The sequence below is a fragment of the Eptatretus burgeri genome, chromosome 12 (assembly GCF_056783735.1).
Source record: "Eptatretus burgeri isolate ZD-2024b chromosome 12, Ebu_testis_v1, whole genome shotgun sequence".
Lineage (NCBI taxonomy): Eukaryota > Metazoa > Chordata > Myxini > Myxiniformes > Myxinidae > Eptatretus > Eptatretus burgeri.
Window position 1 is genome coordinate 15,219,384 of NC_140972.1, and position 24,576 is coordinate 15,243,959.

Here is a 24,576-nt window from a genome sequence, read left to right on the forward strand (position 1 = left end):
TGTGTCCCAATGTTGATGGCCTTCACAGGAAATCCATTCGTATAATGTTGAGTACTCCAAATAGATTCGAAACCCTTTATTTGTTTGTCAGTTCTGATTTGAATCGCACAGTTGTGCAATCAGCGCATTGGCCTTATTATCATCGTATCGTTGCAAGGATGATTCTGATCTTTCATTGTAGCGGCCAACAACGTGTCATGCGACGATGAATTGATGAATTGCAGTTGATGAATCGTTCGCACCAGAAGTGTAGTTGTTTGTTATAAATCCATTGCTTGACTGTCCATCACTGGACATATTTTGACTGAAACAAAATGATACTCAAGCTCTCCAGTGTTTCTTTGTAATATGTAGCTCTAATTTTAAATTTAAAAGAGGAGAAAAACCTGAAGTTTCCATGCATATGTTGAAACAAAATTTAGATTTATAAAAGAAAATAAATGAGACCCCCTCCCCCCTCTCTCTGCCCTCTCCCCCCCCCAAATGTTTTTCTTTCCTCTTGTAGGAACAAAAATTTCTATCAATTTGATGACATGTTCAAGCAGACTTGTTGGTGTAACGGTTAGAGTGCCTGCTGTGATACTGGGAGGTCGGCGTTCGAATCCCGGCCGAGTCTGATTCTGGGAGGTCGGTGGTTTGAACCCTGGTTGAGTCTGATCCTGTGAGGTCGCCGGTTCAAACCCCGGCTGAGTCTGATTCTGGGAGGTCAGCGGTTTGAACCCCAGCTAAGTCTGATTCGGGGAGATCGGCGGTTTGAATCCCGGCTGAGTCTCATTCTGGGAGGTCGGCGGTGTGAACCCCGGCCGAGTCATACCAAATACTTTTTTGATGTACCTGCTGCTTCCTTGCTTGATGCTCAGCATTTAAAAAGGATTGGGCACGGACAAACAACCGTAGGTTGTTAACCATTGTTCAGACTTGATAGGCCGTGTTGAAGTTCCTTGCAAGGGAACTCCTATCATTATGTTCTCAAAGCCTGTTTTTTGTTGTTTTCCAGATCCTATTGCTCCAGGTTACGGTTCAAAAGAAAGATAAACATCCTTAAAGCAACCTTTTTAATCTGACCATCTTCAAGGCGCCATCTATTTTTGCATGTGTATGGGAACATGGTTGGGGGAGGAGGGAGGACGGTTGATAGAAGAGAAGAGAGCCAGATGGATAGTGCAGGGATAGTGAAGAGAGAAGGAAGGGAAATTATTCTTCGTCAACATCAGAAAGGGCATTAAGGGAGTGAAAGGAATGTATCGAGTGTGTATGAGGTGTGTGTTGGAGGTTTGAGTTGGGTGGAGTTTTTACAATTTCGCCATCTTTAGGAACATCATCGATCGATGACCCCTTATGAGCACTTCTTTCATGTCATATCGCATCATTTTACAAACAAATCAGTGCATTTAATAGACTTTACCTGCACATATGTGAGTTACTGATTGCTGTGATCATCGATATAGCTCGGGATCAACGTCGGAGCATTTTGTCATTGGACGCAGGAAAGTCATCATACAACGGGTCACCTGTGTCTGCAACGTGCTGTGATGGGAATGCCACCTCAACCCTTTCAGGTGATCATTCTGTTGGTGATACCTGAGTGCCAAACTCAAATGCACATCGACATTAATCTAACCTTCGACTGCATGGTTTTCTGCAGAAGCTATCCTTTCCCCCATATTGCTATAAACACCCTCACACCCCACCCACCCTCATGTCTGTGAAGGTGCTGCCCAAATTCATGGCTTCTCCCTGCCCTTCATCTCTCCCGATGGTGTAACTCAAACCAACTGAAGCCTCTCGTGGCTCTTGGTTTCACTTAGCTCAGCATGGACATGCGCCGTCAACCAGACGCTCACCTTGCAGAGGAATGAGGTTACCAAAGGGTATGAATACCTGACAGATGTGGACAAATGGAAAGGTAGATAACCCGATAAACCAGCATTCGTCTTTTCAGGTTGATTGACATTCTTTGAGTTTCCTGAACCCGTTTACAGGAGACTTTGCTTGAACTGGCTTGTGTAACTGGAGCCATTGCTGTTCAAGAGTGAATTTATTTGAAAAGCTTGGAAGACATCATTCATTGCAGCTCTCATCATTCCTGAGCACCGAAACAGCTTTGGAACGCATCCTGACAGCCTTTCAACAAAATAATGAATTATTGCATTTCAAACTAAGTCTGCTCAAAGAAACAAGTGATGTTTTGGGGTTTTAACCTGAAATTGTTGGCTTGGACATGACGAAATGAATGGTGTGCACTAATCACAAAGTTTCCAAGTTTTCAGACAATCTTCAAGCTGAACCGATCCAATGGTTTCTTTAGTGTTTTATATTTACACTCACAGGTGTCTCGTTTTACATTTACCTGAACCACTGTCAATCGATATATAATGGGGGGAAAGTGTGTGTGTGTGTGTGTGTGTGTGTGTGTACGTATGTATTATGTTTGTGTATGTATGTATGTGTGTAGAACACATAGATGTGTGTATGTGTACATAAGAGGGCAAAGGGAACAATATGGAGAGGGTGGGGTGGGGGGGAGGTGGAGTGGGAACACAAATCGCAGAGTTGATGGACAACATACACGGGTATGGGGAGGAATGTGGGAAAGGAAAGGATGGATGGAGTGGACAGGTTTGATACAGAAGGAAACTCTCAGGAAGGAAAAATTTGAAATTTTGAAGGAGGAGGGCTTGGGGGAGTGGTGGGTAGTTAAGGAGGGTAGAAAAGATCATGGTTTTGAGTGAAGAAAAGATCATATACCAATCAGGTTCTTCTTTCTTATGTGGTGGATGGCTACGAGTAGCATCATTGATTGAGGGTATGCCTGATGTTGGCTTCATGGTGAGGGTGGTGGGCTTGGGATCCGAGGGTCCTGAGTTCAAACCCCACTCAGCTGTTGAATTAATACCAGGTGTGGTTAACTCAACCCATTAAGCCAAGATATCAGATTCTTTCGAGGTCGGCAAAATGTGTGCCAGCTTGCTGGTACACTGTGTCAGAGTGGCGACCTGTCCAGGATTGTGCCCAATAGCCAAGGAGACTGCTAAAGCACCACCAACGCTCTGCACAGAGTATGGTCCCAATGGATGGATGGATTGAGGGTGAGGGCAGTGGGTGGCTGTGCTGCTGATGCAACCCCCTCTGTAGATTAGGACAGGAATTTTTACAAGGGTGTTGGTAATAGCTCACCTACTCTTCATGAAGGACACTGCGGGATCTTTAACGTCCACCAACTACTGCTGGCAGACAGAATGCCAAGTCAATCGGAAGGATGACACACACAACGATGACTCGCCCTGCCTGCGAGATGCCAGGACGACAGTTTGTCAGACATGGTTCGAAGCATTATTTGCCCTTGTCTCCTCTAACGCAGTCTCTAATTGGCCTTTGAAAAACTAATAAATGAGAACTGCGACAGCCCTAACCATAGCCAAACTGCCAGTCACTTGGTTTGTGTCAATCCTCTGTGTGTTTTTAAAAAATGATTTGTGTGCATCGAGGATGAAATTGAGCACTTGGTGTAGAATTACTGTCCTGGCCTCCATGAGGCCCTATGAAAAGATTAGGTCAGGTCAGATATATCCCTGTTGGCTATATTTCACTCTTATCCTCTCTGTGATCCCAATGCAAGCAAGTCAAGATGAAACTGAAACCGAAGTAGGTGTTAGCAAGGAAATATTTGAGGATGTACATCTTTTAACTGTCTCCTTCTGACACAAAGCATCTCCTTCTATCCATCTTTTGAAAGTAACCTGTGATGAATGGAGGATTAGCACAGAGGCCTTATAACATGGGACCGAATGCAAAACAATGTTAAGCCTCTAAGACTGATACAGCTTCCTTTCCCCCGGTCTCTCTGGGTGTTATGAAACTGCAGGCACAGTCGCAGTGTATATTCAAGGACTTTCAAGGACTTTTTCAATTACAGCAGCAGCTATGCTCAGACATACTTCCCATCACATAGTGTCATGCACAACATGTTAAACGCTTAACATGTAGCACAAGTTACCATTTGTTATACTGAAGCACAAGTTGAATGGCACATGCAGAGACTGGACAAATAAGTGGAAACACCGGAGTACATGGGCTGTACAACATGTATGCAAAGTATTGGGCCGCCATACGTATATGACTGGCATGTGAAATATGCAAATATCTTTCTGGTCATCCTCTCATCGCGTGTACAGAAGCGAGTATATACTAAGAGCCAGCATGGCCGCCAGAGATCTCAGTGACTTTGAACAGAATGCAATTGTTGTGCACATTTTTGCAGGTGTTTCATTGACAAAGGCCGCAGAAATTGCTAACGTGTCATGAGGAACTGTTTCAAAGGTGATGTCAGCCTGGGAAAAAGAAGGAAAGACTTCTTCATCGAAAGGCAACAGTAGGCGGAAGCATATACTCGACAAGCATGGTGCACCAGGCATTAGTCCAAACTATGATACGAAACAGGAGAGCAATGGCGGACAAACAATGTGCAGAGTTCAACGTGGGTCATGAGTATCCTGCCTGTATCGTCAAAAACGGTCAGAAGGGAACTTCACAGGGCAGGATACCATAGCAGGTTAGCGATGCACAAACTGCTCAAAACACCTGGTAATGCCCGTTTGCAGATCCAGTGATTAAAAGAGCATAGGCAATGGACTGCTGAATAGTGGAGAAATGTGATGTGGTCTGATGAGTCATCCTTCACCATGTTCTCGATAAATGGATGTGTGCACATGTGGCAACAGCCCAGGGAATTATACAGCCCCGATTGCATGGTTCCAACAGAAAAGGTTCTGGCAATTCCATAACAATGTGGGGCATGTTTTTTTTGGCATGGCCTGGGTCCGCTCATTCCATTATAAGGCAGGGTTGATGCAGCACGATAGCTTACTGTCCTGAGCGATCATTTGCATCCCATGATGCAGCATTTCTTCCCTGCTGGGAGGAGTGTCTTTGAAGATGACAATCCCATCCCTTTACTGCAGTTATTATCTGCACACTACTGTAATTAGAACTGTAATCAACAATGCTTTATGAGGGTGCTACTCATATACCATAGTTCTAATTATACCATTTTTGCCTGGCAGTACTACTCTCCCCTCAGGGCTAGCACCCCTGCCTCACATCTTGCTCAGCTTGACACCATGGTAACCAAGGTCTTTGAGCTCATTAGAATCTCCCACGGTGAAGTTGAATCTATAGGCCTTTCACTTTAACATCGCAGGCAGGTTAGTGGTCTTTGTTTTATACTGCCTCCTTTCTGGCTTTGCACCTCTTCTCCCTTCTGGTGAAACTCCCACCAGAAGAGAGTTCCTGCCTTGACTTTGACCTTGTATATATATTTAAAAAACCTTGACCTTGTATGCAAAAAAAGATCACTATTAAAGTTCTTTGAAGACCATTTTATTTGGTTTTGATGTCACCTGCCTATTATAGGCAGGTTCGGTAGGGTGCGGGTCAGTTGGGCTGTTGCTAATTGTTTGTATGAATCACTATTGTGAGTGATTAATTTTCATATTTTTCATATTAGCAAATGCTAATAGTACACAGGACGTCTGGCTTAATGTTACTGACTTGCAACATGACAGATTCCCTCACCTTCGTCAATTTTCAATTTTCATCCAATTGACCTGCAATTTTAATTATCATCCGAGCTTTTGTCATCGAATTTTCAACAAAGGTTTATTATGAGAATATAGAGAAGACAAATGAAGATTTTGGTCAAAAGGTCGAAGGTGTACCATTTAGCATTCAGAAGAATAAGAAGTCTGAATACGAAGCGAATTGGCTTTGCATTTACAGATGCTTTCCAGTTGATTATGTAATCAGTTGTCAATGGACTTTTTTGCCACTGAGTTCGTGTTTGGTTTTCACGAACCAAAAGTGTGCACGTGAGTATCCAATTGAAAATTCACTTTGTGAAATGCAACAGGTATGTAGTAAGGAGACCTCGCCATCATCGGACTGACATGGCAACAACATAATGATTCCCATCTGATCCAGTCACTTTTAGAGCAAATGTATTATGGGATTATTTATGTGTTTATCATTTACAAACCTGATCTCTATTTAAAGCTTCTGCATAGCTGTTTAAACAGTCTTACTGTGGTTACATCTCAATTTTAAACATGTTTATGCAAAATGCTTCCACCTATGTTAGCTTGCCCATGATATAATGGTTGTTTAGATACCTACATTGGTAATATATCCCAGTCTGCTGCTGTTTATACACCGGTGGCACTATACTGTATGTGGCTGACTTCACTTATGTACCAATCGTATTTTATCGTACATAAAAAAGTGATATTAAAAATCCAAAGATATTCACCAAATTGTAATAAAGTTGAGCATTTCCCAGGTCTGTTGGGGTGTATCACTGGGATAGCTTGAAATTGAAGCATAGTTCAGTTTGTCTCCCACTCCGAATAGTACTTAATGTGAAACATGCGGAGATTGAGACCAACAATGGGAGGGAATACCTAGTCTTTACCGGGTTACTGCCGACACCAAAGATTAGGCTTAGTTTTTGGATAGTTTAATCATATAATGTGTAAATGCTCATCTAGTCTGATATATGATTACAAAATGGGCCATTGTTGAACTGGACAAATAATAATAACAACAAAAGTGAGAATTGCTTTGCAATACGTGTTCTCTTCCGATGTGATATTTTCTAAGTCCAAAAAGGGCATAACTCTGAAAAATTTACGAAATGCCATGAAACTCAAACTTGTTTGGTAACTTGTCATAATAAAGCCATTTACCAAGTTTCAGTTGAGTATGATAAAGGGTATGGGGAAAAAAAAATCCACAGGTTCGGATGGACAGACGGACGGACAGACAGAGCACATCGGTACTCCCCTCCAGTGAAACCAGGAAGGGACTAATAATGATAATGGACTCCTCCACTAGGAACTTCAACGCAGGAGGAGGCCATTGGGCCGGTGAAAGCCTGTGCTATTGCCAACCTTTGGTTGTTTGTCCGTGCTCTGTCCTTCTAAATGCTGGGTGTCAAGCAACGAAGCACCAGGAACCATTTAAAAAATATTCAGTATGATTCAGCTGGGGTTTGAACCACTCATCTCCCAGACCCAAAATGGATGCTCTGACCATTAAGCCACCAATTTAAATACATTTATTTATTTATTTATATGCTTTTAAAACTCTTTAAACCTTTATTTGAATTGAATTATATATTTGGACACTGTAGAACACAAATCACCTTCACAATACTTCAAAGAACCATGCTATATATCGATATTTAGCAGAAGAGAGCATGGCACATGAAAGGAACAGTATGGTGGTGAAGAAAACTCCGCCAACATGGCTAAGTAAGTACGAGGCACTTCAGTAGTGCTCAACTTCTGGATTTTTTTAAACGATCTTTAATTATCATTATTTTATTCATATTTAAGTATATACTTAATCAACATGAAGTGAGGCCCCATCTCGAATATTGTGGGCAGTTTTGGTGACACACAACTCAGGAAGGATATACGAGGTATACACCTACCTGATCAGGAATGATTGATTGAAACTATCAAAAATTACTCAATCTTGGGACCCAGATGTGGAGAACTTTTTTGTGCAGACCTGGATACACATTGTTGAACGTTTTCTGGAGCTGTACAAGTAGTACCTCTTTGTTGCAGGAAACAAAACTGAATGACAGCTCATTCCTGCTCATGACTTAAATCTGCAGGCAACTCTGGAACAACCATTCACACTTCCTTTTGTCCTCTCTGCGAGCCAATCAGTCAATATAATCAAACAATCTCACTTTCTACTTCATTTACTGCATCTCATCAAAGTATAATTCAACTCTGATGGGAACATATAAGTCGTTGCATCATTTCATCCCTTTCCAAGGCCGTGCCATTGAAGACTATCCAATTGATTTAATCAGCAGCCCATTTTAATGCCTTGTATTAAGCATTAAATTGTTCCATCATTTGTAATGACAACCGAGTATGCCATGTGCTTCATCAATATCTACTACTACTACGTCCTTTTCTTCTCCTTATACTTCCTTTCTTCTTGTTTTCCCACATTCTTGTGGGGTTGGCCGGGAGAAGCACGGCCGAAGTCTTTCATGAACAGGCTGGCCACAGCTGACGTTCGACTAAGGTTAGGGCATGAATTTGTAATTTGTTTAGTGTGCCGGTAATAGCTTGCCTACTCTTCACGAAGGACACCATGGGATCTTTATCATCCACCAACGAATGTTGGGCAGATGGGACACCCAGTTTAATGTCTATTTGAGGGACGGAACACACAATGATGAATCACCGTGCCTGTGAAACACCGGGATGATAGTTTATAGCTGGGTCAGGATTCAAACCCAGGCTAGACAGCTTAGAGGAAAGTGTGCCCATCCACATTGACTGCTGTCACGAAGAAATGCACGCAGAGAAAAGTTTAGAACACAAAATGCTGCACTGTCTCAAGTTGTCCATGCAATGAGAAGTGTTCTACACAAGGTGCTCCGTCCGTGAGGATTTTCTGATTATCTAAACTATAAGAGAGATGTTTGTCTGTCTGTGTCGCCATTTTTCTCAGAGATGACTGAACAAATCTTCGTCAAACTTTGAGGTTCATCAGTGAGTGCCAGGGAGTGTTTTCGGCAAAAAAAAAAAAAATTCTTCAAAAGTTAGAAAAAAAATCGTTGGTCGATCACTTTATAGTGCCTAAGCCTTTGTAGAGATGTGAAGGTGAAATTTAAAAAAAACCCCAAACTCCATTCCTTACTGGGTGTAAGGATGTGTTTTGGGCCCCCACAAAAATCACAAAAACAAGAAAAAGAACAATCAAAGATTGCAGACCCTTACCAGGACTTGTTTTATGTAGTGCATTTTGTGTGGTGTTTGTGTACTAGGGTGTTACGTAATTAATAAGACACATAATTAGAACTACCACTTTATAACTGCTGGCAGTGATGACCGGGTATGTTTAAGGGTGAATCCAATGTGGCTGCCAAACCATGTGACCTATGATGTCATATGTGTGAACCTTTTGTTCCTCATGGAAAGGCGGTCAGACATGTAAAGTTTTGCCTCGATCTGTTCACCCACTTCAGAGAAGAAGATTTTTGAAGGTTTAAAAGAAAAAAAAAACAATGACTGCCGAATCACGTGACCGATGACGTCATCAGGTATTTTTTTTTTCTGTGGACCATTTTATCCCGAGATGACCCTCAAAAAATTTCGTACTGATCAGATGTAGTGTTCTACATATGCAATTATGACGTCATAACAAAGGCACCTATGATGTCATTAAAAAAAAATCACATATTCCCTGTGAAGAGCACTTGCCGTGTGCCAAGTTCCAATTTTTTTTTCCCTTGGTGCCGTTGAGATAAAGAGGTACAAAATTTTTATGTTTTTCCAACATGACTGCAACACCACATGACCTATGACGTCATAATTATGATTAAAACATTCTACTTGAGTGGTCGCACCGATGGTGAAAATTTCGTCTCAATCTGACAAGCGGTTATGGAGAAAAACACGAGAGTTCTGTGCAGACAAACAAACAAACAAACAAACAAACAGACCCAAAATGCAATCCCCTCTCCTTCGGTGAGGGTCAAAACCAAAAATTATTCAAAATGCCAACAACATCAGAAGAGCACCGGACAAGGTCATGTACCTTGCTGGTCATCCATAACACAAGCTAATGAAAACTACTGTTTACCTCTTAAAACATCTTCTCAAATGTGCAAATGGTTTCACAACTGCACAAGTTATGAACAAAATCTATTCTTACAAAATCGGTCTGAAATGAAGAACAAGATGACACAAGACAGTGTGGTATTGTGAGGTTTAACTTTTTTTTTAGTTAGATCTAAGGCTTGTATTGGAGTGAGACACACACACACACACACACACACACACACACACACACACACACACACACAGGGACATAGATGAATGCACGAGACACAACACTGGATTGTTAGACGAAACAAACAGCCACTGAGGTTGGGGAAATTGTCGTCACTTCCCGGGGAATTCTGGGTACCAGCGACGCCACAACAATGTCTTTCTCACCACACTCATTCGGGAATTTCAGGTCAGGTCAGGTCAGGTATGGGAGCACGCGCCATAAAAGTGTGTCGCTGCGTACACTTTCTGCCGGGACTCCAGGGGCCTCCGTCTGGCCATCCCCCAGGCAGATGCCTGGCTCATCCCCATCTCCTTGAGATGCCAATCAATCTGCTGCAACCACGAGGCACGTGGTCGATCCACCAGCCTCCGCCACTCATGAGGCTCCCTCGCTGAAAGAATCTGGTGAGCAGGATCAGCATCAGGAAAACGGCAGCATCCATACAGCCGCAATTGACGCTCACGGACAATGAAGTTAACAAATCTCATTTGAGTTTCTCTCAGCAACCGCTTGTTGGACACAAAGCCCGAACAGCGATAGCCAAGGATTCTCTGAAGAGACCTGGTACCAAAAGAATTAGGTCTCCGTCTCAGATCCCCAGTCAGATACCAAGTCTCGGCTCTGTAGAGCAAGACAGGAAACACCAAGGACCTGAAAACTCGGACTTTCGATCTCCTGCACAGCCAACGACAGCGCCACACCCCATGATCCAGTGAATCCATGACTCCCCAGGCCCGAACCAGATGTTTATTGACCTCTAGCTCACAGCCAGCAGAGACATGAATATCACTGTCAAGGTCAGTGAATCTCTCAGTGACCTCAACATCCTCACCACAAACAGGTACAGACAAGATAGCAGGATGCAAGATGCCATTGAAAGCCTGGATCCTAGTTTTGACCCTGAAACCCATAATTCCAGAGGTTCTGACTCCTCATTCAGCACCTCAAGGGCCATCGAAAGGATATCCAAAGTCTCCACAAAGATGACTGCATCATCTGCGAAGTCAAAGTTAGAGATCTTGACATTCCCAAACGATTCACCGCAGCTTGATCTCTCCAACATCCTGCCCAGAATCCAGTCAATACAAGCTCTGAAAAGTGTGGGGGCCAGTACACACCACTGATGAACTTCAGTAACAACTGGAAATAGGTTGGAGATGGCATCACCACATCTCACAGCACTCTCTTTACCAGAGTAGAGTTCAGACATCAGATTGATCAGTTTTGGTGGCACCCCACGAAGACCAAAAATCCTCCAGAGGACATCCTGATTCATTGAATCGAATGCTTTACGAAGATCAATATCGGCTGCAAGCAGCCCCTGGCGAAACTCTCGTTTGCGTTCAGTGAGGACCCGAAGAGCAAGGATACGGTCGATTGTTGACCTCTTTGGTGTAAAGCCTGACTGCTGTGGACGCTGGTGCTCAAGCAGATGGTGGCGAACCCTATAAAGAATTATCCGAGCAAAGGCCTTGCCCGGCACTGAGAGCAACGTCATCCTCGGTAGTTACTGCAGTCCTGGCGATCACCCTTCACTTTCATGGAGGGACAACAAGGCCCCTCTTCCAGTCAGTTGGGATGATACTTATGTTCCAGACAGAGCACAGAACTGCATGCAACGAGATGAGTGCAGCATTTCCAATAGCCTTGAGAAGTTCAGCATGGATGCCACAGATCCCAAGAGCTTTACCCTATTTCAACCGGTTCAACGCAGCCTGTGTTTCCACAAACAAAGGTGGATCACAGTTGATTTGAGGGTCAGCAATCAGGATTGTAACACCCCTGACATCCAACTCAACGGCTGGTGGATCAGCCTGGTACAACCTCTCAATGTAACTGGCCCAGCGGGCCTTCACTTCGGACTCCACTGTCAAGAGCCCACCACCCTCCGCTCTAACTGCAATACATTGAGGGACAGGCTTGGAGGAACCCAAATGTGCGAATTCCCCTGTAAGCAGGACAAGAATCACTTGACCACAGGTGATGCTTCCCCCTTCACAGATTATTCGCACATAGGCCTCCTTCTCCACCCTCAACACATGTACAGTTATATGCCTCAACTCCCTGAGCAACTCATCTCTGCCATTAAGCCTGGTCCTGAAACTCTGGTCAATGTGGCATAGAATGCGTCCTTCACGGTGAGATCACTCACCTCAGTCAGAGCATAAACAGAGTCCAGGGAAATGACACCCAAGGAGTGGGGAATCCTTCGTCTCAAAATACGCTCATTGACCGGTGTTACCTCAATTCTCATTGGAGTCAGCTTAATGGACACAGCTACAGCAACTCCTTGGTAATGGTAACCATCAGAGCGACCAGACCAATCGGAGGTGTAACCACCCACCATGATCTCGCCACTATCCGGTCTCCAAAACTCAGAGAGTGCTGCAATACCGATGTTCAAATGCTTGAGCTCAGATGATAACAGAGACAGGTGATCATCCTCTCTTAGAGATAGGACATTCCAGGCATCCACCCGAAGGGGCTACCTCAGGTTAACCCAAGGAGACCGCCGTCCGGTGGACGACACCTCAGCACCACCCCAACACACACTACTGCAATCTGACCTGGCAAGGTTACCCGGTGGTTTTCCTCCTCTCATCAAAGAGTGGGGGTCCTGAAGGCTTTGCCCCAATCCCGTCATCCGGTGAGCTGCCCTCCACAGGGCAGCTGCACAGGAGCTACTCCCACAGAGTTGGTTTTCAATTTTCTTTGCGTTTTCCTTGTGTTTTCCAGGGGTAAAGGGTTTTACATTGGCCAGAATGCAAATCCTGCCACCAACCTCCGAAAAAAAATGTAACCCATCTGCAGGAGGAGGGCACTAGATATGGATGGCCGTTGGCTCACAAGTAGCTCCTCCACCCTTTGACAGGTTTTGTTTTTAATCCTGCTGGGTGTCCATATCAATACACCCTCCTCACCAGGAAATCTGGTGGGGGAGATGGTTTAGTCGCCAACTTCCCGACCATGAAACAGGTTAGTACAGGTCTACATGATACCTGTAACAAGTCACATATCTAACCTGGCCTGACTGGCATTTTCTTTGGAGGAAATTCCTCCTCCACATGGATGCCAACTGATGGAGATTGTTCATGCTCTTATCCTTTTCAATGCCAAGCTTCAAGCAAGGAAGCAGCATGCACCATGTTTTGGTGTGACTCAGCTGGGGTTTGAACCACCGGCCTCCGACACTCGGAGCAGACTCTCTAACCATTGGCAGTGAAGGAGACGGCTATTGCCGAGGATCATGGAAAATGTTGCACCAAGGGTAAGAGGTTTTTAGAGTGGCAGAGCAACAGCAGGATGGGAACAGATGGAAAGAGACTAATAAATCAGAAAACGGATGATCTGCTCCAATAGATTAGCAACAAAATTATTTTTGATTATTTGGCTCCAAAGACATATTGTGTCGATTTTCACTGTGATCAGCTGTTATTTTTTGCTTCATACCTGCATTAGGGGATTTTCACTTCGACTCTCGTCACCAGCATTTAATTCTCTGACCTCTCTCAATTTGTTCCTGCAGGAAATCGGCTGCGACATGCTTCTTGGCTCCAACATCACCAAGGATGTTTGTCGTGTCTGTGGTGGACACAATGACACGTGCTTGCACTTCAGGAGCACGTACACAAGTGGTCCATCTTCATCCTCATCCTCATCCTCTTCGTCTTCCGGTGGCTAGCTCAATAATACTCGACTCAACAATGCTACTGAAAAGATATAACCCCTCCATCTTCACCTCTCTTACCACTCTCTTCACCACTTCCCTATTTGCCTATCACTATCAGACCCTACTGGAGTATAATCTCCAGGCAACACACAGAGAGACACTGTAGCTACTGAATTAACCTTCCTCCCGATTACATATTTGTCTTCAGATCTTTTGTGCCATTTACAAAGGAATTTTAATTTTTATAGATCACTCAATCATCTGATGATGCACTCTATGAGATTGCTTAAATCTTAAATACTTAAATAAATATTATTATTACCTTTTCTATTTTGTAGATTAGTGTTCATATTTACATAAGGATAACTTACATATTCTGTACCTTTGCATAAAGTTGGATTAACATTTTGAGGCGACTCACAAAACTTTTTGAAGCGGTTTGCTTTTGTTCCAAGAATGTGTCCAAATTGACTTGGCACAGTTTAAGAAGGGGGGGGGGGGTTGGAGAGAAAATGCTTGGATTTTTGGTTTTACATTTGGAGAAGAGTTACTCGAAATTCATTCGTATTTCAAATTAGCATCCACATTATTTGAAGGAAATTGAAGACCTGTCGTCATGTCAAATCCCCTCCAACTTGCGAGGGTGTCGTTTGACTGCAACATGCAAATGGTGGGACCCAACATTTTTTTTCTCGCTAGACCCAACGACGTTGGTTCTCAACATCTGAATATTGCAATCACGTGATGTCCCCTCACCTTCGGGAAGTCTGTTGGACAGAAATACCAGTTAGTGACGTCTTGGCCATTTCTTCCCGAACACAATGATAACGTGCGATTCTTCCCAATTATCACCAGTTTTTAAGTGAATATTTACCTTTGCTTCCTTTTTTTTGTCTTTTTGCATATCATGTCTTTTGAAGGTGGAACATTTTCTTGATCCCTATAACTTGCAACCTTTTAATGTCATTGTTTTGGACTCTGGGTACCTGCCAGAAACAAAACAATGCCACCTAATTTTTGGTAAACACCTTATTGGCCAAAATTTCCTTTACATCTCTTTAGCCTGAAAATGAAGTTAAACTATTCATTAGAAGATGAAAACAACAGTTCTGCTGTTTTCAGCTGTTAAAGTTCCAGGAGTGTGTGATAATGCGGTTCGGGTGTTGTGCGGTTTGCAGCGCGCGATGGGAGAGGCAGACTGTGTTGCTGTGCAAACCTGGCAGTGCTTGCCGTTTGCCATAGGGCAGTCAGTGTACGTTCATGGAACTCCTATCCTCGTGAAATCTGTTTTGTATCAAGCGGAATGGGTCAGCATGGTTAGAGCGTACACTATAACAAGCACGTGATTTCTGGACATGTTATTGCTCCGCTATGTGAGATCTGAGCGAGTCAAGCTTGTACGATTTAATTACAAAAACGAATAACAAAACAAGAATATTCTTTGTTTTTTTTTTTCACCCAAATGGAAGGAATGAAAATAACTACTTATGAGACTTTGTTTTACCTAATTCATTTAATGTGATGCAAGGTGAGAGTATTGACCATTATATTGCACAGTATCACAATTACCCTACAAACTGATGATGTATTCCCTGATAACTGTATAATTGTATCTTTTTCAATTTCACTTTGTTAGGTAAAAGGTCATAAATGCATTTTCGTGAGCTTAAAATACCATTACAAAAACCTGCATGTTAACTAATAGTCATTATTGGGTTGATAAAGGTTTATACGTATATCAGGAAGTTCCTTCCAATGTAGGGTTGGCAAGGACACTCCATGGGTCTAGCACAATACAAATCCTCCAAAAAAAAATCGACCAAAATACAAACTTATTAACCTGTAAGGGTAAAAAGGATTGGCTGGATAATGACTGTCAATCACCCTTGTGTGGGTGACAAGGTGACACAATTGCCCAAGGACCAATCACCCCTAAATGGGTGTGGTTAAAAGCATAATATTACAGTTGTGACAACAAACTACTTTGAAAGACAGGTGTCTGTAACGGTTGATCTTATGTACAGTCTGACAAGCATTGTTACCAGATGTACCATAACTATAATCGTATAAATACGATAATTGTCACAGGCGTGACGGCACGTACACCGAGCGCAAGAGCTCTCTTACATCCATAACACTTGCATGCACGCAGCCATGTAGTTTGTTGGCGACTTGTCGTCATTGAAGTGCAACATAAATTAAATGAGGTGGGTGAGTAAAAATGTAAACACTTAAAAAATAAATAAATACAGAAACGAGAAATATAAACATTTCAAAATGTAAATGCACGCGGGGATGGCGTACTAAAAACAATGTAAACAATTTGGAGATGGTCACAAGAAATTATCATGTGAAACCGTCCACAAATCTTTCTTTGAATAATGGTTGTGCCTGAAAAACACACAATACATCTCTCTCAATTTGGTGTGTGTGTGTGTGTGTGTGTGTGTGTGTGTGTGTGTGTGTGTGTGTGTGTGTGTGTGTGTGTGTGTGTGTGTGTGTGTGTGTGTGTGTGTGTGTTTTTACCATATGAACTTTTGTCATTATATTTTTAACAAACCTTTATGATGAGAATATGGAGAATATCATTAATAATTTAATCAAAATGTCGAAGGAAAACGTCGTCACGTTGAGTACAAATAGCCATTATTGGCCCATCCGCACTGCGTAGCATGAACCGGCCTGGATCTGTGTTTTTTTTTTAATAATTTCCGTGTTCAATTATTTATTTACTACTAGCAAGTACTACGCATCACATCACTAATGCAAATACTAAAAGAAGGAGAGAGAGAGAGGAGGAAGGGGAAGAGAGAGGGGAAGGGAGTAAGAGGAGGAGAGTAGGGAGGACATGGGGCGAAAGAGAGGAGGGAGAGGGGATCAAGGATGGGTGGGGGGGGCGAGAAGGAGATGAGAGAGCGAAAGCAAAGGTACCTGGCATTGCTGTCCTCCCATCTCTTCCCCTTCCTCCTCCCACCCACCATTAAAATGACCATGAGTTTTCTTATCTGGAAATTGTGTTTCATTCCGTAGCCTCACTTGTCCAGTATGCTAGCAAATAGTGATGTTAAGTCAAGGTCCTTGTCGAGGTTTTCCTTTATATGGTGGAATGATATGCCTGGTGTTGGCTTAATGGTTAGGGTGGTGGGCTTGGGATCCCAGGATCCTGAGTTCAAATCCCACTCAGCTGTTCAATTAATACCAGGTGGGGTTGATTCTGCCCGTCATCCTTCCGAGGTCAGCAAAATGAGTGCCAGCTTGCTGGTATCCTGTGTCGGAGTGGTGACCCGTCCCAATAGTGCCCAATAGCCAAGGAGACTGTTTCGGCAGCACCAACGCTCTGCACAGAGTGTGGACCCGATCTACCTCTCTCCTCCTCTATTCCAACTCATTCTATCTTTTGTACAACTGAGGTTTAAAAACTGTAACTCCCCAATTTGAAAGGTACACTCTGATACTTTGGTAATGTTATCAATTTAATTTATATAACCAGGTTATAGAACTACATACTTCTTCTTGTTGTTGTTACCAAAGCCCATCCTATAGGCCTCTAAATGATTGGTTTAGTGTTTGGGCTTTTTTGCCACAAAATACTTTCCATATTCCGTTGAAGTCAATTTCGATTTTTTTCCTTCCCACCAGTTTGGCTATGCTCACGTTGTGACGGGTCTGGTTTTTTTTTAAGGGTTAAATTTGTAATCTTTGTGTACCTGTATGTGTGTAATTTATTCCCAACACCCCTTTATTTCTTTTATTAAATTTTCACTGGTGTGTGTAGTTTAATTTGTCAAAGATTGTGTGAGTGATCACTCATATATTGACCAAGGATTCTAACAAATAGTAAGGTGTTGACGAGCAAAGTTCAAAAGGAACAAGGCGATATTTCAAACATGGGATTTCCAGATTGCCAGGTTGGATGAATTGAATTTTTCTTTAAGGACCTTGGCAAAACCCCAATGAATTCCTTGACTCACCTCGTGAATTTCTCTTCTTGTAACGCCTGCCCCCCCCCCTCCCCTCTGTGTTTCAGGTCGATTTGGCTACAATGAGGTTACAACCATCCCAGCAGGAGCCACACACATCCGGGTGATTGACAAGAGTGTCAACTACTTAGGTAAAGTTGACACAAGTCTCCAAGCTGCAACGCGCATTAACTGCATCTTTTATTGAAGAAGCATGACCCTCACATTAGCAAGGTTCTCCAACTTTTTCTCGCCTTTCTTCCTGGACTTAGGTATCCATTGAATTGCACCTGGTTTTAATCAGGTCATGCGATCTGAACTCGATTCAAATGCAGAGCCAGCCTGCTTAATATGTTTGAGTGTCTTCACTGTGGTTTTTGCTGTTGTTGTTGTTGTTGTTGTTGTTGTTTCCCCAACTTTATGAGTAGCTGAAATGAAAAGAGAAGTTTTCTAACTTATTAATTGCAGTTGTGACCACATTCTCCAATTAGGTGTTTTGACCTCTCTGTTATTAATCGACAGCTTCGTATCAGCTTAATGTTGGCTCAGTGGCAATTTTTGTTAACAAGGTCGAACACGGGAAGGATCATTGTTGTCTCTTCTGATATTCAGGACTTAATCAGATTTTGAGTAGTCACTGGTATTTGCAATACAGCTGGATGGTGTTTATCAGTGTGACTAAAACAAAAAATATAAGTGAGTTCAATCCATATGAACATTTGGGGGAAAAAAAAAGAGGACGAAGCAAGTAGCAGACTAAACTTATTTAAGGTACTGGATCTCTGTTGATGATTCAAGTCACACCGATGTTCAAATGTCTTCAGTAGCGCTCGAGCTTCGGAATGTCTGAGCTCTGAGAAGGTACAAATTTATTTTAATAGTTGTCGAGTGAAGGGTGTTCTGAGCCACCATGGTGCCTGTTGTGTCTTGTTTTTGTGTTTTTTAATGGAGTGGACGCAAAGAAAACTTGTATGTTTTGCAGATGTGGCGTCTGCGTCGCACGTGGTGTTAAATTCCTTCACCATATGCATAGCACCAAATGGTGGAAAATTATGGACTAAAATATCAGAGCGGGAAGATAGGTTCAATTTTTAATTGGATAGGTATTGAGATGCATTGGAGGTAGAGGGATACATGGATATTGGTGGGACTTGGAGGTAGCTTGCGTTTGTGCGGTGTTGGTGTAGCACAGGCATGACGGGCCGAATGGCCTCTTCCTCCACCAAAGTTCCTTGTATATCCTTTGTATAAAATGTTTTTTCATCAGGTTAGTTTCACTGAACTGGACAAATGTGATTTATCAGTTGAGAATAACAATTAATGCCAATACGGTCTTCCTGCCAGAGACCTCAAGGCGGGTGACTCAAGGACTAATGACATGTTTGTCGAGCCCACCTCTGCTATGCTCCTGGCTCAGTACAATGGTCCACGTCTTTGAAAAGATTAGACTTCAATTTGGAAGTTGAATAAGTTCTTTGAACGAAATTCATGAAAACTCATGATGAAAGGGATCCCACCAGATATGATCTCTTATTCCAAACTGAACTTCCGTTGCCATAACTATAAAATAGCACTTACATTCAAGTATTTATTATGTCCTTACAATTGCTCCTTCCTTATTGTTTGTTAACACACACACTGTACAAAAAGGGAATGCATACCGTTCACAAATGACATTTCCATAATTACTCTTCACATTCTTTCCTTTGTGATTATAAACACAGCTCGGTGTGGGAGTCATAGCAGCAACCTGCAATGCTTCGTGCCAAGAAGTCGTGCAATGCGCTTTAGCAACAAGAAATAAATAAATAAATAAAAACTCGGCTTTGTTTTCATCCTTACACTGGTATGCATAAAGGCCGTCGCACACTAGCCGATGCAACTACGTTGTCGGTGATGAATCTTGTTTTGTCGGAGACCGCCGCACAATTGACTCGCACTACGCGATTGTCGACAACACTCCTTTCGTTCAACAAAATGGCATGGAAGAAGAAATGCTGGGAGAGGATGAGAAGGATGAAAGCTCTGAGCACTGTTGCTTTGGCACTAGTGCTGGTACGTCACCGACGGTGTGTCAGGAGAAAGAGGCGACCCTGTGGTATAAGGGTAAAGTGCCGGTACATGTCAATGTCATGAAACGTTTTTGTAACACATTGTCCATACACGGTGGCATGAAAGTTCCCTTTACCCTTGCCAAATTTCTCACACCTCCCTCCCTTCCTTCCTCTCCACCCTCCTCCACCATCGTATGCAGCAACACTGACTCACTGACATGAGAGTCAGTCGGAAATCAGACGACATGGAGGACACAGGTCACGAAGAGCACTTGGTTGCTTGTGTTTGGGTGCATGAAAATGTACACACAGGCCAAACAACAAGCCTGGTGTTGGCTTAACAGTTAAGGTGGCTGGCTTAAGATCTTCGGGTCTTGAGTTTGAGCCCCTGTGTGTCGTCGAATTGTCACCAGGTTGAGTTGACTCAGACTGTCAGCCTTCCGAGGTCTGCGAAATGAGTATCAGTGTACTGGTAACAGAGGGAATTGCATCAATGGCACATCTGCACCCCCCAGCAAATGATGCGACAAGCAGCCATAGGCTGCACATAAACAACAACAGGCCGAACAATTGCTCCAATGCAGCCAGCTTTCGCAGAACGCTTTGGGAAAACTTCTCCACCAAAGTATACATTGTTAAAGTGGGGAAAACTGGCTTTTGAAAGAGGAAGTGTGAAGGACAACAAATGAAGTGGAAGGAGTAAAGAGACTTTCAGTCCACCCTGGTAGAATAGCACAATTTTATTGTTCCTGAAGGTTTGTTGAATACGGGAAACAAAAGGCAGGTTCAGGATACTACGTTGAACTTTCATAATACTTTTACGGACTTCAAAGTTCACAAAAGCTACAATTATGAAGAAAAATAAATGCTTCAGATGATATGACACTATGGCCGCAAGATATTGAAAGCTGAAGTTTAATCAGTCGATACATTTTGCCACATTGGCGATTGTCGGAGACTGCCACACACGACACCATTATGCACGATTGTCACGGATAACTCGTCGTAAAAGTTGAACATGTTGAACTTTTACGATTGTCGCTGATGCACCTGAAAAACTAGTTGATGAGACTCGTCAACTGCCGCACATTACACAATTATCAAAAACTGTCACGGACTAAGCTATCGCCGACAATGTTGTTGCATTGTGTCAGCTAGTGTGAGGTGGGCTTAAGACTAACTAGTAAGCTTCTCTTGTGTAACGATGTTGTGAAACAACCAATGAACTACGTATTGTGCATAGTTATTCGACATTCAAAACTGCAGGTCATGTGATCAGTCAGTTGTTTTGAAAACTTAAATAACTGCATGAGCTGGTAGGTAAATCTGTTTTTTTTTATTTTGGTAGAGGAAGCTTCAAGACAGCTGCTCACCACCATCTCAGATCATTCCCTATCCAACACCATGATCTTTTCTACCCCAGTTAACCCTCGCAAAGCCGACCTCTTTCCAAGTTTCCAGTTTTTTCTTCTTTAAAATTTGCAGCTGTATCCACCTTGTTCACCTATGCAACTGAAAAACTAGTGTCCTCCCCTAGCCCTCATTGTGTCCTCCCCTAGCTCTCATATTGTCCTCCCATAGCCCTCATTGTGTCCTCCCATAGCCCTCATTGTGTCCTCCCATAGCCCTCATTGTGTCCTCCCATAGCCCTCATTGTGTCCTTCCCGAGCTCTCATTGTGTCCTTCCTGAGCCCTCATTGTGTCCTTCCCTAGCCCTCATTATTTCTCCCCTAGTCCTCATAGTGTCCTCCCCTCACCCTCATGTCCTCCCCGAGCCCTCATTCTAAGCCTGGTGTTGGCTTAGTGGTTCAGGTGGCGGCTTGGGATCCTAGGGTCCCGAGTTCAAGCCCCGTTGGCCGCTGAATTAATACACCAGGAGGTTGACTCAGCCTATCATCCTTCCGAGGTCGGCAAAATGAGTACCAGTATACTGGTAAGGGGGACATAGCCATCAGCGGCATAGCCATATCCCAACCAATGATGCAACCAGCAGCCACAGGCTGCACGAGAGAGAGAGAGAGAGAGAGAGAGAGAAAGAGAGAGAGAGAGAGAGAGAGAGAGAGAGAGAGAGAAAGAAGAAGAAGAAGAAGAGAGAGAGAGAGAGAGAGAGAGAGAACCTCATTCTTCCCCATATCCCTTATTTCCCCAGGTCTCCCTCTATTCTGTGGCTCATCCCTACTGCTGGTATGTTTCCCTCCTCTCTTTCTCCTGTTTTGTTTCCTCCACCACCGAAAGTGAAGGAGGTTATGTTTTCACCACTTTCTGTCTGTTCGTCCATGTACAGGATATCTCAAAAAGTTGTTCACAGATCCGGATGAAATTTTGTCGACAGGTTTAGTGCGTGACAATAACGAACTGATTAGATTTTGGTGAAGATCCGGATCCGGATCCAACGACTAGAATTTTTAAGTGATTCTTCACCATTGAGAGATGGGGCTAAACTAATATATAGCACAATATCTCAAAAAGTTGTGGACGGATTCAGATGAGATTTAATGGACAGGTTAGGCGTGTGACCCCGAAAAAGTGATTCAATATTGGTCAAGATCCGAACCTGGATCTGGATACGAGACTTATTTAATTTTCAAAGTGATTCTTCACCATTGAGAGATTGGGCCAAAAACGTTATACTGTATAGCATGATATCTCAAAAATGTATCGGGCCAAATATGTTCTCGTGGATCAGGCATTACAGGGCGGAGGTATGCGTTCTTCCGACTGCCCTTCTCATTTGTTCTTTTGTCTTGATCCATTCCATGCTCCAGTTCCTCCACGAGCCTCAACATTGCATACAAAAAGTCTTTTCATTTGTTTATACTATTGTGATACTCTACTTCATACCATCTGCAGAAAATCAAGCCTTTAATCTCAATTTTAGTTTGTCCCTTGCTCGTAGAAAAAGAAGGAGTGTACTTAGTTATTTAATATAACATTCCGCTTCACTATATGGCTTTGATGACTGGTGTTGGCATAATGGTTACGGTGGTGGGTTTGAAATCTTGGGAACCTGAGTTCAAATCCCCCTCGGTTGTTTAATTAATACCAGGTTGGGTTGACTCTGCCTGTCATCCTTCCGAGGTCGGCAAAATGTTTGCCAGCTTGCTGGTGTCCTGTGCCGGAGTGGCGACCCATCCAGGATTGTGCCCAATAGCTCAGGAGACTGCTTAGGCAGCACCAACCCTCTGCACAGAGTATGGTCCCAATGGATGGATGTGGCTTATAATAATGTATGCAGTATTTTCGTAGAAAACAAACATGAAAACACGGTGAGAAGAGGATATGATATTAAAAACAAGCCATAGTTGGGAAGGAGTGAAGGAGGTTCAGATAAAATAGGAATAAGACAAAGGAGGGCCCTGGAATGGGATATTACAGGATAGAGAGGGGAGTTGGGGGTTAAATCCTGCCATATTGTGCACATAAAATGTAGACAACTAGTGAAAATGTAGCTCGGACTCCCATTTGATTGTATGCGCATGATCTCACACACAGCTCTGATGAATGGCCACCACCATTATGTCATAAACGGAAACTGGGTCATTGACTGGCCAGGTGAGTACAGCGTTGCTGGTACCAAGGTGCTCTACAAGCGATCGGCTGACAACCGAGAGAGCATCGAGGCCGTGGGACCTACAGCTGAAGCTCTCCACGTTATGGTGAGATCATGAGAAGAGGATTTGTTTAATATGATAATGGCCTCTACTTCTTCATCATCTTGATATTCTTGCTGCGGCCATTGGATGGAGTGTTATTGACAATAATGCTGCTGTTGTGTTAGTTATTTAAATGTTCCTGATCACCTGAGTTTAAAGATGTGAACTATTGAAGTTTGTAAAATATAAAAATTTACGCTTATTTATGATAAAGAGGCTAAATGTAATGCTGTGCCATTGGTTAGTGAGTGCAGCCGGGGGTGTTTGTAGATTGTCCACGCACATAGCTCAAAGCGGGGTTCAGCAATTGGTTCACTCTGTCTGTGTATCAGTCTATTTCGATAAACGAGGAACAACTTGATTTCAATCGACTTTTATATTTTCAACACTGGAGAACACAAATTGGAACACTAACCTGCAGTTTAGTCGTCGTTTGGCTCTGAATTTCCCAAATTGTACGGAGTCTCGCCCCGAGCACGCATTATAAACAGTGCGGGAAAGCAACGATTCAGTCTGTCAGTCTGTCTGGCAGTAAAACAAAATTGAAAACCATTCCAAGCAGCAAAACTACTGTTTTTTTAGGGACACCATAAAGGACACAAACAACAGGTACGAATAACGAATTTAATGTGTTAAATAAGGTGGTGTGAAAGAAGGTGTGTCAACGGCCGTAAACTTCTGATTAAATTCTCTTTTGTTTTGTTTTTCTGTATCCTTTAAAACTTTTTACTTTATTTCAATTCAATTATACAGTGTACAAGATCCCCACCTATCGAACGTTCGAACAGCAAAGATGCGTGACAACGAATGATTTCATTTCGGGCTATTCGTCTCTTAACAAATGTCTTCATTCATGACAACGAAGGAGCCATCGCCCAGAACGCAGTTCGCTCCCCGCATCACACAACCACACATCTCCCGGCAAGACAGTTCGTTCGTCCCCGTAACACACTTCTCCTTCTCCCTCTCTCTGTCGGCTGTTGTTCTTTTTAGTACGTTGAGCGACAATGTGAATTTTATAACATTATGTACAAATATCACAAATATATCTTACCTGCAATGGCATCCAAATGCTCATCATCATCTTCGCCATTCAACTCGGCTAAGGAACGGAAGGCAATTACCCAAGAGATGAAGATTGATTTTTGTGAAGAGCAAGAGGAGCGGGGGAAAGACATCTGTTATTGCCCGTGCGTGTGGTACGACCGAGTCAACAATCGCCACCACAGTGAAGAACAAGGAAGTGCTTAAGAAGGTGGAAAAAAATGGCAGCTTCAGTGGGTAGCTGCCAGAATATTATGCGCTGTAGAGATTCCAGAATGGAAAAGATGGAGAAAGTCTTTAATGTTTGGATTGAGCAACAAAATCAGCGTCGTTGC

The 24,576-nt window shown here is 43.1% G+C and overlaps 1 protein-coding gene across 2 annotated transcripts in view; it reads left to right on the forward strand.

Annotated features, from left to right (window-relative positions):
* ADAMTSL5 (ADAMTS like 5) overlaps positions 1 to 24,576 on the forward strand; it is a 161,845-nt gene that overhangs the window by 107,861 nt on the left and 29,408 nt on the right. For both annotated transcript variants that reach the window (XM_085849649.1, XM_085849648.1), the window contains exons 7-9: positions 13,388 to 13,535; positions 17,559 to 17,642; positions 23,037 to 23,200. In XM_085849649.1, coding sequence (XP_085705775.1) covers positions 13,388 to 13,535; positions 17,559 to 17,642; positions 23,037 to 23,200 — 396 coding nt within the window. The remainder of the gene's footprint in view (positions 1 to 13,387; positions 13,536 to 17,558; positions 17,643 to 23,036; positions 23,201 to 24,576) is intronic.